The 16,735-nt window shown below is 57.0% G+C and overlaps 1 protein-coding gene across 1 annotated transcript in view; it reads left to right on the top strand.

The window, feature by feature from the left end:
* Positions 1-3,330: 3,330 nt before the first annotated feature.
* The window catches only part of LOC147736570 (mas-related G protein-coupled receptor member H-like), a 174,471-nt gene continuing 161,066 nt past the window's right edge, over positions 3,331-16,735 (top strand). The window contains exon 1 of the mRNA XM_086953307.1: positions 3,331-3,695. Coding sequence (XP_086809433.1) covers positions 3,655-3,695 — 41 coding nt within the window. The 5' untranslated portion in view covers positions 3,331-3,654. The remainder of the gene's footprint in view (positions 3,696-16,735) is intronic.

The raw sequence follows: 16,735 nt of genomic DNA, 5'->3' as shown, positions 1-16,735 counted from the left end.
GCACTGTCTGGGCACTGGAGGAGGTGGTGCACTGTCTGGGCACTGGAAGAGGTGGTGCACTGTCTGGGCACTGGAGGAGGTGGTGCTCTGTGTGGGCACTGGAGGAGGTGGTGCACTGTCTGGGCACTGGAGGAGGTGGTGCACTGTCTGGGCACTGGAGGAGGTGGTGCACTCTCTGGGCACTGGAGGAGGTGGTGCACTGTCTGGGCACTGGAGGAGATGGTGCTCTGTCTGGGCACTGGACGAGGTGGTGCTCTGTGTGGGCACTGGAGGAGGTGGTGCTCTGTCTGGGCACTGGAGGAGGTGGTGCTCTGTCTGGGCACTGGAGGAGGTGGCGCTCTGTGTGGGCACTGGAGGAGGTGGTGCTCTGTCTGGGCACTGGAGGAGGTGGTGGACTGTCTAGGCACTGGAGGAGGTGGTGCACTGTCTGGGCACTGGAGGAGGTGGTGCTCTGTCTGGGCACTGGAGGAGGTGGTGCTCTGTCTGGGCACTGGAGGAGGTGGTGCTCTGTCTGGGCACTGGAGGAGGTGGTGCTCTGTGTGGGCACTGGAGGAGGTGGTGCTCTGTGTGGGCACTGGAGGAGGTGGTGCACTGTCTGGGCACTGGAGTAGGTGGTGCACTGTCTGGGCACTGGAGGAGGTGGTGCACTATCTGGGCACTGGAGGAGGTGGTGCTCTGTTTGGGCACTGGAGGAGGTGGTGCACTGTCTGGGCACTGGAGGAGGTGGTGCACTGTATGAGCACTTGAGGAGGTGGTGCTCTGTGTGGGCACTGGAGGAGGTGGTGCTCTGTGTGGGCACTGGAGGAGGTGGTGCACTATCTGGGCACTGGAGGAGGTGGTGCTCTGTGTGGGCACTGGAGGAGGTGGTGCACTGTCTGGGCACTGGAGGAGGTGGTGCTCTGTGTGGGCACTGGAGGAGGTGGTGCACTATCTGGGCACTGGAGGAGGTGGTGCTCTGTGTGGACACTGGAGGAGGTGGTGCACTGTCTGGGCACTGGAGGAGGTGGTGCACTGTCTGGGCACTGAAGGAGGTGGTGCTCTGTGTGGGCACTGGAGGAGGTGGTGCACTATCTGGGCACTGGAGGAGGTGGTGCTCTGTGTGGGCACTGGAGGAGGTGGTGCACTGTCTGGGCACTGGAGGAGGTGGTGCTCTGTCTGGGCACTGGAGGAGGTGGTGCACTGTATGAGCACTGGAGGAGGTGGTGCTCTGTGTGGGCACTGGAGGAGGTGGTGCTCTGTGTGGGCACTGGAGGAGGTGGTGCACTATCTGGGCACTGGAGGAGGTGGTGCTCTGTGTGGGCACTGGAGGAGGTGGTGCACTGTCTGGGCACTGGAGGAGGTGGTGCTCTGTGTGGGCACTGGAGGAGGTGGTGCACTATCTGGGCACTGGAGGAGGTGGTGCTCTGTGTGGACACTGGAGGAGGTGGTGCACTGTCTGGGCACTGGAGGAGGTGGTGCACTGTCTGGGCACTGAAGGAGGTGGTGCTCTGTGTGGGCACTGGAGGAGGTGGTGCACTATCTGGGCACTGGAGGAGGTGGTGCTCTGTGTGGGCACTGGAGGAGGTGGTGCACTGTCTGGGCACTGGAGGAGGTGGTGCTCTGTCTGGGCACTGGAGGAGGTGGTGCTCTCTCTGGGCACCGGGTGAGGTGGTGCTCTGTGTGGACACTGGGGGAGGTGGTGCACTGTCTCAGCACTGGAGAAGGTGGTGCTCTGTCTGGGCACATGGGGGGAAGTGGTACACTGTCTGTGCACTTAGGTACCGGGGGAGGTGGTGCACTATCTGCACTGGGCACTGGAGGGAGGTGGTGCACTGTCTGCACTGGGCACTGGGGGGAGGTGGTGCTCTGTGAAGGCACCAGGGGCGGTGCTGCACTGGGCTCTGTGCACTATGCACCGGGGGAAGGCGGTGCCCTGTCTGTGCAGTGGCACCGGGGGATGTGGTGCAGTGTGCTCTGCGCACTAGGCACCGGGCGGAGGCGGTGCTCTGTCTGTGCAGTGGCATCGGGGGATGTGGTACACTGTCTATACACTTGGCAGCGTGGGAGGTGGTCTACTGGCAGTGCACTGGAGGAGGAGGTGCTCTGGGCACGGGGGAAGGTGGTAGACTGTCTGTAGTGGGCACCGGGGGAGGTGGTTCACTGTCTGCAGTGGGTACAGGGGAAGATGGTGCACTGTGTGCAGTGGGCACTGGGGGAGGTGGTGCTCTGTGTAGAAACTGGTTGAGGTGGTGCACTGTGTCGGCACTGGGGGGGTGGTGCACTGTCTGGGCACTGTGGGAGGTGGTGCACTGTCTGGGCAGTGGGCACTGGGGGAGGTGGTGCTCTGTGTGGGCACAGGGGGAGGTGGTGCACTACTGTCTATGCACTGGGCACTGGTGGATGTGTTGCACTCTGTCCACTAGGCACCAGGGAAGGTGGTGGACTGGGCACCGGGGGAGGTGGTGCACTGTCTGTGCAGTGGGCACCGGCGGAGGTGGTGCACAGTCTGCACTGGGCACCGGGGGCAGGTAGTGCACTGTCTGGGCACCGGGGGGGGGGGTGTACTGGGCAACGGGGGAGGTAGTGCACTGTCTGTGCAGTGGGCACTAGGGGGAGGTGGTGCACTGGGCACCAGAGGAGGTGGTGCCCTGTCTGGCCACCACGGCAGACCATCACCAGACATGAGCAGGCTTCTATGAACCTGCTGCTCGGTAGCACGGGACACTAAGAACGAGCGCTGGAATCGAGCACCGGCACAAATTAACCCCGGACCCGGCACTTGTATCTCCAGGGGGGTTATGTTGAGCATCTATCACGGCTACTTGTATCCAGTTCATGGGGTGGACTGGTCCTCAAGCACTCCTGGGTGGACCCTATAAGCAGGCACAGCCACTGCATCCTTACCCTAACAAAGCAAGAACACGCAAGAGCAGTCCCCTGATAACCAACCCTGTACGAGCCCAGAACACTCCTCACATACTCCACACTCAGATTGTGTACTATAACAACCAAGCAGTCCAGGTTGTGCCATGCTACCCATCTGCTAATGCGCTTCAGCGCCTCGCCGGGGCTGTGAAGCGCTATATAAATGCAATTGAAGAACAATGCAAGCAGGTCTCAGCAGCACAACACACTGCTGCTCTGAGCATCCCTTTATTACTTCAGCAAAACTCTTACAGGCATGATGTGCCCGAGGTGATCTGGCTGCGCCCGCTGCTGTGCTAAACGAGCTCAACATCAGTGTTTACAACTTTTCCTGGGCCCAACCCCCATGTGTGCTCTGAGCATCCTTCCAGGCTCTGTTTGTTTCCAGCTCAGGAGACTGCAAGACCCGGCCCGGAGTGGGGGCTGCGCTGGATCTGCGCCCCCTCTCCCCAGGAGCCTCCCCCAGGGCCAGGCTGGGTCCGGCCCAGACCTTCCCTCCTGGAGACGGGGCGAGGAGGGATTCTTGCCCATCCCTCTGATCTCAGCAGAGGGGCCCCCAAAGGGCGGGGATCGCAGCTCTGGACAGAGGGAAGAGAGAGGCAGGAAGTGACTCGAGCAGAGAGTGGGCGTGAGAAGAGCTGCAGCTGTGGGAAAGGGTCTGCTGATCTCGGCGCTGCCCCTGACTCACTGGCAGGCAGGCAGGCGCCCCTCACACGCAGACCCTGGGCACATCACGGAGCGGGAGGCAGCATGGGCTGGGCAGAGCCGCGGGAGAGGCGCTCCCTGCCACAGTAAGTGCAAGGGGTGGGGGGGCTGGATGCACGGGGCACGGGGCATGCACGTGCCAGGGCAGGGGCAGGGGCAATTAGGCATCTGGGCTCTGAGCAGAACAGACTCCGAGCCACCATTCAGCCTCTGGACTGTGACAATGTGGGGCACGTGGATGTGTGTGGGGGCGGGGACGGGGGGGGGGGCACTCGTTAAGCAACAGCTGCGCAATCCTTGCTTCTCTCCGGCCGCTGACCCCTCTCAACCCAGGGTGAGAAATGTCATCGCGGGTGGGTCCTGCTCACAGCATCTCTGCTAGGAGTTAGGGGGTGTGATTCACCCCAGGAGGCTAGGGCTCTATCTGTGTGCCCCTCCTGCTGCAGCATCACCCTTTCTCTCTCCTCCACTCCTTTTCCTGATTAATTTTGCCTTTTTAGGTCATTGCTTTCTTAATTTATTTTGGGATTTCTTCCAGCCAGGTACAACTGAAGGCGCAGTGCCTCGCCCGTGCGTTTACTAACCACCTTCAGGTAGAAGTGGGTGAGCCTTTGAAAACTCGAGCCAGGCTCCAACCTGAAGCCTGGCTCGGCTCGGCTCGAAGTCCTGGTGGAACCTCGAGCCCAGAACGAGCCGAGCTTTCTTTCATGCGGCTTCTGCCTGCACCTTTCCCTCTACCTAGTATGTGGCATTAGGCCAGAGCTACAGACTCTGTAAGTGGGGAACCAAGTCCGAGTATCGGCGTCGGCTCAATATCCTGTGATCTTGGGCACATCACTTCATCTCTCCTCGCCCATGCATAATGCATGTGACCTCGTGTAATGTAACTGGCGCTCATGCAAAGCGCATCGAGTTCGCATTTATTTACAATCTGCTTTAAGATTTAAAAAAATACAAAGCATAAACATATGAAAAAAACAAATATCCAATTATTTCCCGATTCATACAAAATGAAACAAAGAAACCTTGATAAATCGCGTCTTCCTCGCTTTAATTGTGAGAACTTAAGCAAATAATTTATTTTACCAAAAGTCTTTTTTCTTCGTTATTGTGTATAAAAGCACTTGGGAAATGCGTGTTGAGACTTCCAGCTGTACAAAACTATCACTTTTAATTAGGGCTCCCGGTTTTAAGGTATTTTATTTTTTTAATTTTTTAACATTCATGTCTGTATTTATCCATATTTATTTTTTGTTAATTTTTCCATATTTATTATAAAGCTGAAATTAGTATATTCCCACATTTATTTAACCGCTAAATATGCACTCATGTTTGAATCCCTATCAGGCGAACACCCGCAGAAGATAAATCAATGCACTTATATGAAAATATGCACATTTCAGTATCAACCATTTGCATTTCTACTGGTGTTAAAGCCTCTTTACTGAAATTCCATTTTTTTTAATCCCATTGTCTATCCATTCACACAGCTATTGGCCTTGCAGTCATGGCAGACAGTATTTAGAATTTCTCAAAGAGCAACCCAATTTCTGTTTTTATCCACATTTAAAAATTAATACAGACAAGAAAATAAATGTTTTCTGTCTGTATTTATCTGTAAAAATCTGTAAAAACTGAAAACAGGGAGCCCTACTTTTAATAAGTCCTTCTCAGTGCAGAGCAACAATTTTCCCTATTAATGGCAAAGCTTTCACATTTTAAAGAAATACACTTTTTTGAATTTTGAAGAGCCTATCGTGTTTTACATAATGTTTCTTGTATGATTTACATATATGTTCGGGGCTCGGCTCGTGCATGGACTCTAAGACCTGAGCCAGACTCTTAGCTCGGTTCTGGCTCGGCTCTCCCTGTTAATTACTTGGTTCGTCCACCTCTAGCTTCAGGGTAGGTGAGTTTACAAAGTCAGCTGTCCCAAAGCACATCCCTACTGTGATGGTGCTCTTTCGGGCGGGCTCCCTGGGGCATGCAGCTGGGGGTATCAGCCAACTGCTAAGGGAGGTAGTGGTGGGGGAGATTTAACTATGCCGTGGCAGCAATAACGGGACACATGCACTCTGGTACTTAGTCCACGCTGTCAGCCATGTGCGCTGACGTCGCCGATTATTTATACTCCCTGGGCTGAGCCCGGCCCAGGGCGTTGCGGGTGCAACATTGTAGTGCAGTGGCCGTGTTGCTCACTACATCCCATCTATCCCACGGAAAGCGTGAGGATAAAATTGTAAATTGATACTTGTATAGTGCACTACTCACCCGCAAGGGTCTCAAGGCGCTTGTACGAATACCGCTGTGGAACCCATCCTGGCTTTCCCTGTGAGGTGTCCACTCCTGGGCACCCCCAAGGTGGAGGCCAGGCATCCTTAGCGTTGTGGGGGCCGTTGTGGAGATTAAGCAAGCTATTGCCCAGAGTTGCAGAGTGGGACTCCATGATTGGAATAGGCACCGAGGCGAGAATTATCAGGTCCGTAGAATTTTTGAGCCCAAGACCCGCCGAGGCGGGGAATTGAATCCTGGTCCCGGGCTAGACCTTTGCATCAGGGTCTGCCGCTCTAATCATTGAGCCACACTTCTCCACAACTCCACAAGGATACCAACTTCAGTAACAGAACAATAACGTTTGTGTCAGTTAATGGCCGGGTTTGTTCATCTCTCGACGGCTCACTTTCCCCTTCTTCAGCAGAGGAAGTCTCGCAATCGAGTGCTGGGTTCAGGGTAGCCTCATAGTCCGTAGTCTTAGTCAGTATATATTCCTTGCATAAAATAGGGAAGAACCAATACAAATTTTAAAAAAGCAAAAAAAAAGACTGCCCAACAGGGCCTTCCCACACGCTAGTAAGCCTGGCGGGCCCAAAAGGAGAAAGTCGTCTAAGTAGTGCACCACACCCTAGGTAGACACCAGATCTTTCACCGCCCACTCCAGGAAACGACTGAAGGTCTCGAAGACCTAACAGGTGATAGAACACCCCATTTGCACGAAGACAAAGAAACACCCCTTAGATGTAAAACCCAGCAAACAAATGTCATCTGGCTATACTGGCTAGAGGCTGAAGGAGGCCTCCACGTCAGATTTTGCCATCAAGGCACCCTTACCTAGCCTCTAGAGCTTGTGGATTGCTGTGTCAAAGGTGGTGTACCTCACAGCACAAGACCCGGATCCAGTCTGTCGTTGACTGAGGATCCTGGCGGGAAGGATAGGTTATGAGTGAGGCGGAATTTTCCTGTTTCCTTCTTAGGAACTAACCCTAGCTGTGAACACACTTGGTCTTGGCCTGGGAGCGAACTAAATGTACCCACAATCCTTCCTGCACAAACCTCCTTCATGATTGTCTGTCTAACGATCTCAGGGTTTCGTAGTACAGCCAACTGATTGTTGGGGGGTTGGTTACTAATAAAGGAGAAGCAGTTGATGGAATGCAGAATCCATATTTGAAGCCATGATACAACAGCTGAGCATCCTGCCGAGAACTATACCTGCCAAGAAGAAAAGCGAGCCCATGCAAACGGATGGGAGTGGGCACTTTTTCAAGCTGACTGAAGCTAGCGTCTTTTGGGAGGGTGTCGATCTTTTGCCTTTCCAAGCTTTCTGAAACACTTGCTCTCTGTGTGGAGACCTGACCACTAGGCTGAGACTCTGATGAAACCTCAGCCTGAGCTGTCACCGAAGCGGGTATGGCTGTGCCAATTGAGGGGGTTGTGGCTGCAGACAGCTGGGTAAAACCTCCATTCACCTGTGTAGCCGCTGGCGAACCCTCGGACTGAGGCACCCCACTCATCTGCTTGTTGGGCCTCCCACACGCCCTATATTCTGGCCCGCTGGGTACTGAGCTCTTACCCTGAGCCACCAAAGACTGGCCTACTATCGCCGCCTCACCTGCTGGCACCGCCTGTGCCTGTGAGCTACTCTTGGTCGGTTCTGGATGGGCCTCTTTGAATTGCGCCGGAACCCTTCTCTGCCACTTGGGTGGGGGAGCTCGCTGTTGAGACCTTTCCTCAGGCCCTTGCGACAACGTCTAGAGAGCCCATTCTATGCCGTGTATCTTCGCCACTTTCCTTATCTCTTGTAACGACCTAAACTCCTCCTGCATGGCTGGTGTGTCCTTTGTGACCTGGAAGCACTTAGGAGCCATGGACAGAATGAGCCTTTGAGTATGAAAGCACCACGTGGGGCTAAAGATACCTCCTGTTGAACACATACTGCCAAAGTTTGCGCACAACACCCACCGCTGCGGTGCGCCTACAGCGCAACATTGACCCTCATATTATCCAGTAGCTGTGTAGTTATATGCTTTCCTCTAGTACATGGGTACTCCTAGTACGGCCCGGCAAGCCTTCCTTGGCGGCCCGCGGACCTTTTCAAACATCGTACCAATGTATTTTTTTTTTTTTTAAGAGTGTCTGCTGCAGCGCGACTCGGAGAGTCTCTGCTGCTCTGTGGGGGCCGGGCGATTCTCGCATAGCTTGTGGAGCTGCAGAGTCCTAAGATGAGGTGAAATACAACAAAGCCTCATTAGCATGCAGATGGCCTTTAATGACCTGTGAAGTGCTTGGGTGCAGCTGTGTGTGTGCGCCTGAAAGCTGTCTCAGTCCAGGCTGACACACAGGCAGGGTGAAATGACAGAGGGTGACAGAGGGAGGTAGAGAGAGGGAGGGAGAGAGGGAGTGAGGGAGGGGAGGGCGAGGGAGAGAGGGAGTGAGACGGGGAGTGAGAGAGGGAGGGAGGGAGTGAGTGAGAGAGAGGGAGTGAGAGACAGAGGGAGGGAGGGTGGGAGAGAGAGAGGGAGAGAGAGAGGGAGCGAGAGAGGGAGCGAGGGAGAGAGGGAGCGAGAGAGGAAGCGAGAGAGAGAGGAGGGAGTGAGGGTGGGAGGGAGTGAGGGTGGAAGGGAGAGAGGGAGACAGAGGGAGGGAGAGAGAGGGAGTGAGAGACAGAGGGATGGAGAGAGAGGGAGTGAGAGACAGGGAGGGAGAGAGAGGGAGTGAGAGTGCGTGGGAATAAGAGAGACAAACAGAGGGAGGGAGGGTGGGAGCGAGGAAGAGAGAAAGGGAGCGAGAGAGGGAGCGAAACGGGGAGGGGGCGAGAGGGAGGGAGAGAGAGAGGGAGTGAGAGACAGAGGGAGCGAGATAGAGGGCGAATGAGAGAGAGAGGCAGACAGAGGGAGGGAGGGTGGAAGAGAGAGAGGGAGAGAGAGAGGGAGGGAGAGAGGGAGCAAGAGAGGGACCAAGAGAGGGAGTGAGTGAGTGAGGGAGTGAGAGGGAGTAAGAGAGACGAACAGAGCGAGGGAGGGAGGGAGGGAGTGAGGGAGAGAGATGTGTGTATGCCGGGTCTGGTGGCTCAGTGGACGAAGGCATCTGCTGCAGGGACCTGTGATCAACCTCATGGTCATAGTTTTTTGGTTGTTCTAGCCCGCACCCTCCCTCACTGACCCCGCCCCCACCGGTGCGGCCCTCGGACACAAACCACAATGCAAATTTGGCCCCCGAGAGAAAGTTTGTGAGTACCCATGCTCTAGTATATCTACATTACAGCCTTCTTTCCCTTCCATGCGCCCGCTAGCCCTTGTTGGCCCCTATGCGACTTTGGCGCATCATTGGTTTTAGTTTTGCAGGAGTGGCATATTAACAGGAAGATTGGGCAGAGACAAGTGAAAGTTGTGTGCAAGTCCTTGACATGAAAATACTTCCGAAACAAGACATCTCTAATCACCATAAGCACTAATGCAAGATAATATTGAGGCAGAGATTATATACTACTCTCAAATCCATCCCCCACTGAACCCTCCTATCAGCACCTCGACCCGCCTCGGAGCATTGGCATTTACAGAGACACTGTCAGATCTGCCAGCCTGTACCTTAACACAAAAGTACCCTGCAGCCTTCCCTGTAGTGTAACCCGATTGTTCAGCCTTCCGATGTGTTCATGAAAGTCGGCTGCTCGCGCACCACCCCCTAGCTCCGAGCGAAGGATCTGTGCACCCGCCATGCCCCCACACAAACTTTTGCCTCTGTCAAGCCACAATGCTCAAACACACTGCAGAAATAATGACGTCAAACCCATGCTGACGGAGCATACTGCTCTGCGAGTGCCCTCGCCCTCCGACACAGCTGCTGCCCACAAAAACTACCTGCAAATGGGACATGCTGCAGGCTGCTCGGTGGGGATACTCAATACTCAGCCGGTAACCGACGTCCATACAGACTTAATGCAAGAGCTTACGTTGGAGTGCAACCAAGAAAAAGATGCAGTTGTGGCATGCTGCTCGGCAGGGATACTCACCACCCCGCTGGCAGCCGCTGAACAAACAGACCTCATACAATCATCCGATAGGCATGGCATGCATACTAGGGGCTTACCGGGAATACTTACAAACCTAGAGCACCAGCAAGGCGTAGACATTTGCCGGCACCGGGCAGTTGTGAAACCTTTCTACTAGGCAAAGCCAGGCATGCATACTGTGCGCTTACCGGGAATACTTGCAAATCCGGTAGCACCAGCAAAGCTTAAAAAGATTGCAGACAAAGCTGAAAATATGAGAACTACGCCATGAGGCCCCCTCCAAATCTCCCAACAGCAGATCAGCCTCACTAACCTGTGAAGAAAAGCAGTGAAACGTGAGCTACCTAGAACCCCGCCGCACCACCGGGATCCCAGGAACAACGCTGCCGATCCCTCACCGCACCACCGAGGACCCAGGAAAGGCTGCAACAGTTTTGCTGCTGATCCGACTTCTGAGGCACTGGAGGAGACAAAGAGGAAGATCCCAGTCCCGACTGCAGCTTTATCTTCCTGAGGGGTGCCTCGCGCACCCTGATGACATCACATGGCCGCCTCTATTTCGGGAATCATTTCCGGTGCACCAAGGTGGAAGTCAAGGCTCCCGCCCGAGATGCACCTAAGGGCGCCAGCCCGCGAGGTGCTCGCGCAATAAACAGACCACGCAGTTATAGGCGTAAAAGGCCATTTATTAGACCAGAACTGCGCATAACAATAGAACAGTAAACAATAACAGAAACACCCCACTCATACATCCCCCCCATTCGTTTCAATCATTCATGTCAATACTGAGCCCTAGCGGCTCCAAACACCCTCCACTTGCCGTCAATCACCCTTCCAGCTCCCAGCCATTGCCAACTTCAAACAAACTTCGATCCGTCCTGCACCAAGTCTCCCCCCCAAGGGATGGGTATGCCCGCTCTTGACCCCCTATCCCTACGGAACCTGCCTACCGCAGCTCTGGCCTAAACTGGCAACTCAAACAAAGCCAGCCCAAGAACCACCTCTAACTGCCGGGTGGGTGGGCGGTCTTTTCGAGCTCCCTCCCGATGGTGCCAGGCGCAGAAAAGAGGAAGATCCCTTCCACCCCCTAGCTCCTCCCCTTCCCCTGCCTGGACTATCCCCTGCGCGAAAGACCCCGGGGAAAGACTAGTCTGCGACTCTGCTTTCCCCGGGGCCCGGCATCGCGCAATAAACAGACCACGCAGTTATAGGCGTAAAAGGCCATTTATTAGACCAGAACTGCGCATAACAATAGAACAGTAAACAATAACAGAAACACCCCACTCATACATCCCCCCCATTCGTTTCAATCATTCATGTCAATACTGAGCCCTAGCGGCTCCAAACACCCTCCACTTGCCGTCAATCACCCTTCCAGCCCCCAGCCATTGCCAACTTCAAACAAACTTCGATCCGTACTGCACCAAGTCTCCCCCCCAAGGGATGGGTATGCCCGCTCTTGACCCCCTATCCCTTCGGAACCTGCCACCCAGTGGACCCCCTGTAGGGCGGTTCACTGCCCCACCCCCCCCCCCCACCAAGGGGCCGTCCGTCCGTCCGCGCAAAGTCACTCCCTCCGACACCAGATCGACTCGTTCCACAACTTGCTCACCACATCCCTCAGCTCCATCATATACCACGCATTCCCCAGACGAGACAGATGCACACCGTCCTCCCTAAAGGCTAAAGGCTCCTCCAGGCGAAGTCCAGGATGTGAGATGACTTTCACCCCCTTATCAACACAGTAGAGTCTCATTGCCCGATTCAACTTTCTCCGGGCCTTCTCAATGGCCCCATGTTTCATGGCCCCCCTCCAAACTTTACGGGGGACCAGCTCCGTCCAGGCAATGCAGGCCCCCGACATCCTTGATTTAAGCACATCCAAGTCCCTCTGCATCAATTGCAACAGAGCCAGTCCAGACAACTGCACCAGGTCGTTCTCGCCCAGATGGATGATCAACAAATCCGGGCACCCCCTTTAGGGGACCATCTTCGCGAGCCAGGGCAGTCCGCTCTTCCCCCACCATTTCACCTCGTGCAATTGTCCTCTCAGCCCCAGGTTACGTCCGTAAACCTGCTGGTCAGCGTACTTGGATGCCCAGTGCACAAAGGAGTGCCCAACGATCCACGTCACCGTCTTACCACCCGGGCCACCCACGCAACCTACGAAGAAAAAAGATGTTAGAAACAGGCAAAACAGAAAACACAAACCAACAACCTGCCTGGGACCCCAGCTACTTCCTCACATACCGCTCGCAGCAGCGAGACTTCCAACGACCAATACTCCGGATCCGGTCCCAGGACCAACCCAAACGAGCCGCTGCAGTGGCAGCCCCAATACGGAACGAATGAGTACCAAACCCCGCACCATTCATCCCCAGGCGACCCAAAGCCATCCTCAACACCGCCAACAGCTGGCCCGCCGACAACCTCGCACCCGAAGCATGCTGGAAAATCTCACCTCCCCGCGGGCCCCCCGCCCCGCAGAAGCAGCGCCACTCACGCACCGGGCAAACCGCCCCACCAGACTCGTTCAGCCACACCCACGTACCACGGCCCATCTGATCAGTCTTCGAGCGGCCCAGCCAAATCCCCAAACGTCCCGCATCCACCCGCACATCCTCGTACAACCGCCTGGGCTCGTGCCCAGCAACTCAGACACACGGAACGCCCCAAAAAACATCCACACCATGCACAGGCGAAACAAGCCCACCTCGGCCCCGTCATAGCAACACTCAGGCAACACCCCCACCAGTCGCACCAACAGGTCAAACGTCACCGCCTCCCGCAGGCGTCTCCCCCCGACACCCCTCTCCCGGCCCCACCCCCGCAACATGCGAGCCAGTACCACATCCTTGGTGGGGTCGAAACCCAGAAACAGAATACAGTAAAAGGAAATACCAGCCAACTTCCCAGAAATCGTAGCAGCAGTCAGGCCCCGATCCATGCAGGAGAGCACATAGCCCCTCACACCACCCAGCACTTCCGACTCCCCACTCACCACACCATCCACCGTCCAACCCATAAAAGAACTAAATTCAGACCATGCCAAACGATATGTCCTCCTCGTGGACGGTGCCAACGAACCCTCCACCAGACCAATCATCCTCACTCCCCCAAGGCCCAGATGCCGGCCGGCAGCTCGGTCTTGCAGGCGTCCGCTCCCGGCGCCAGATGTCGGAACCGCTGCCACTGCGAACGAGACAAAGCATCCGCAATGTCATTATTCGCCCCAGGGACATGCCTGGCCCGAAACACCACATTCAATTGCAGACACGCCAGCATGAACCTTCGCAACAGCTTCAACACTCGCAGGTCCCTCGCCCTCTGGTTATTCACGAGGTCCACAACCGTCATGTTGTCTACGTGGAAAAGCACTGTCCTGTCCTGAAAGTCATCCCCCCACACCACCAGAGCCACCAGCAAAGGGAAGAACTCGAGAAAAGCAATACTCCTGCCCTGCTTCATCCAGGAGGCCGGCCAGCTCTCCGCGCACCACCGCCCATCCCAAAAGACTCCAAACCCCGTTGACCCAGCCGCGTCAGAAAAGATCTGGCATTGCCACACCGTCCTCTCCTCATCAAACTCCAAGGGCACTCCATGAAACTCCTGCAAAAAGGCGATCCAAGTCCGTAGATCCGACCGCACCCCCAGCGAGATCCTCACCCGGTGATGCGGAAGCACTGCCCCCAACATGGCCATGCCGAGCCGCCGACAGAACGTGCGCCCCGCCCGCACAAACCGGCAAGCAAAGTTAAGGAAACCCAGCAGCCTCTGAACCGCCCGCAAAGGGATCCGCCTCTCCCCCACAGCCCACTCCAGACACTCCAAAATCTCCTTCACCTTAACCGCCGGCAGACGCGCCAACCATGCAACCGAGTCCAACTCGATCCCCAGGAACGTGAGGCAACAGCTGGGACCAGCCGTCTTCTCAGGCGCAAGAGGCACCCCGAACTGCACCGCCAAGGCCCGGAAACGCGACAGAGCCCTGCCACAATCCCCCGACCCCGCCCTGCCCAGGAAGAGGAAATCGTCCAAGTAGTGAGTGACCTCGCGGCACCCGCTCACCCGCACCATGACCCACTGCAGAAAAGAGCTAAACAATTCAAACAAGGCACAGGAGATGGCACAACCCATGGGAAGGACCTTGTCGATATAGATGGCACCCCCGAACTGCATGCCCAAGAGCCCGAAATCCGCCGGGTGAATCGGCAGGAGCCGGAAAGCTGACTTGATGTCGCACTTCGCCAGCTCCGCCCCGGGACCACAAGAACGCACCATCCGGACCGCATCGTCCACCGACGCATACAGCACCCTCGAGTCCTCCTCTGCAATGAAGTCATTCACCGACCTACCCTCCGGCCAGGACAAGTGGTGAATCATCCTGAACTCCCCTTCCTCCTTCTTCGGCACAACCCCCAGTGGCGAGACAATCAGGTCCGGCAGCGGCCAGTCTAGGAACGGCCCTGCAACTCTCCCCTCCGACACCTCCTTCCGCAACTTCGCAGCCACCACACCCGGCAACTCCTTCGCCGACCTCAAATTCTCGGCCCACCGCCGCTCTCTGGGGCCCTGATAACCCACCCGAAAGCCTTCGGTGAAACCCCAAAAGAGCCGCGCCGCGGCCTCGCGGTCAGGATAGCACGCGAGCCACGGGGCCATAGCCTCCACCTTAACCGGAGTAGGCGCCCTTTGGGCCAGACTGTCCTCGCCCCCTGGCATTCCGCCACTGTTCGGAAGGGGTGGCGAGCGAGAGGCACTGAGTGATGGGGTGCTTCCCTCCGCACTTAGAACACTCATGTTTAAACTTGCACGGGTACCTGGAGCAGAAACCCCGACTGTAGCTCCAACACACTCCTGTGGTGGCCCCCCCCCGGTTTGGGCGGCTGTCCGGACACAATGGTGCTGGGTACAGTTCCGCCCCCCGCCCCGCCCTGGGCGGGACGCGTCGGAAAAGACCGATACAACACCGGCAAACCGCTGGCCGTATGTGTAGAGGCCGACGAGTGTGACGACGCCATCCACTGCATCCAAAGTTCCTGATCCACCTCCCCCCAGCTTTTCTCCGGATCGGCGCTGACCCTGGCCCGGAACTCCTCGTCATAGCTCAGCCAAGCAAACCCCCCAAACTGCATCTGAGCCTTGCGGATAATGTCCATGTATTTGAACAACGCAATCGCCCGATCGAGATACTTCACACAATAGACGCTAGCATAGATCAGAAAAGCCGAAGTCCAATTCTCCATGGTGATAGGCACCCTAGGCCGCCTCCTCAACTCCCACTCCTCCTCCTTGGAACCCTCCTTCGCCTGAACCTCCCGGTGCAGTAACTTAAAAACATCCACAAACTCATGTTTCCAAATCTTCTCCCTCATTTTCTCGGACAAATGTGACCCCAACGGCATTGCCAGCCCCATGTACGGCATTTTCTTCGGGACCTTCACCCCTTTTTCATCTTTCCCATCACTCTTGTCAGTCTGCATCCCCAAAGTTACCGACTTACCGTCCACCTTCTTACCATCCTCAGGTGGACCGCCCGAAGGCGCCCCCCCCCTCCCTCACAGACCCATCCCCCACTCCCACCGACCGGCAGGCCCGCTTCCTCCCCTCCCCACCCCGGGGTCGGTCATCCCAAACCGCCCACCAGGCACTCTCACCTGTTAGTGCCTCTGTCCGCTCCCGGGGCCGTCCTCTGGACTCCTTTCCACGGGCCTTCACCAGTCCAGTCTTCCTCCGAGATCCGGGGTCGACCTGCAAGACACCAAGGTCGTCACCCCCCGCTGCGCGGCCTACGCCTTCCAGGTCATCCCGCACCTCCCCTTCTTCCAACTCCTCGCTCTCAGCACTGTAATCCAGTTCAAGCACCGGTTCCTGATCCACACCTTCAGTCGAGACACACTTCACTGCACGCTTCACACCCTTGGCTCCACACTCGCGGCCACGCTGTACGGTGGCGCCACCAGAACTCGGTGCCCGATCCCGCGGGGGAGGGACAGCCGCCGCGGACTGCCCTACTGCTTCTGACCTGCGTCTTGGAGCCGTGTTGCGCCCGCAAGGCCCCCCTTGGCTCTGCCGACAACTGCCGACTTGGATCCCCTCCCGCCCCCCAGGTCGCTCGAACCTGGCAGGGCCCCGGCACCATCGGGCCTCAAAGCCGTGCTGGCCGTCCCTACCCCGGCCGCACCCCCAGTAGGGTGGGCGGCCAGGCCTGACCTCCTCAACCTCGCCTGCCGGATCTCCTCCTCCTGCCTCTCCGCCTCCCTCTCCTCCTCCGAGGTGGGGGTGGGGGGCCCCTCAATGTCGGGGCCCCACACAGAACCAACCCGGGCCCTCGTCTCCTCAGCCCACCTGACCTCCTGAATCTGTTCCAAGATACGCTCTCCCCTGGCCCTCTCCTCCCAGGAGACAGAACCCCAAATCGGAGGGGGGAGCGGCTGGCCGCGGCCAAAAAATTCGCCCCCCCCGTGGGAAGAACCCCACTTGGTGGAAACCGTGGACCCAACCAGGGCCGCAATTGGGAACCAGAGAGGGGGAAGCACTCCTGCCCACCGCAAAACCAGGCACCAGCGGCCGAACCACGGCCGGGGTGCCCACCCTGGAGCCCCGGGACAAGTCAATCGGGCCGCCCCCAGACACCCGCAGGTCCAGCCCAGGCCCATCCCCACTAAAAGGAGCCCCATCCAAACGAACCAAGGCCCCGGGGGCCCCGCCGTCACCCTCCGACCCGACCAGGCCCTGCGCGGGCCCAGCCCGGGCGTCACCTAGCTCCACCCCCTGCGCAGCACCGTCCGGCGCCAACAGAGGACCCTGGCGCGGAAGCTCCTCGGGCACGGCCTG

The sequence above is a fragment of the Lissotriton vulgaris genome, chromosome 1_2 (genome assembly GCF_964263255.1).
Source record: "Lissotriton vulgaris chromosome 1_2, aLisVul1.2, whole genome shotgun sequence".
Taxonomy (NCBI): domain Eukaryota; kingdom Metazoa; phylum Chordata; class Amphibia; order Caudata; family Salamandridae; genus Lissotriton; species Lissotriton vulgaris.
Note: the sequence above shows the minus strand (reverse complement) of the source record. Positions and strands in the feature narration are given on the sequence as shown.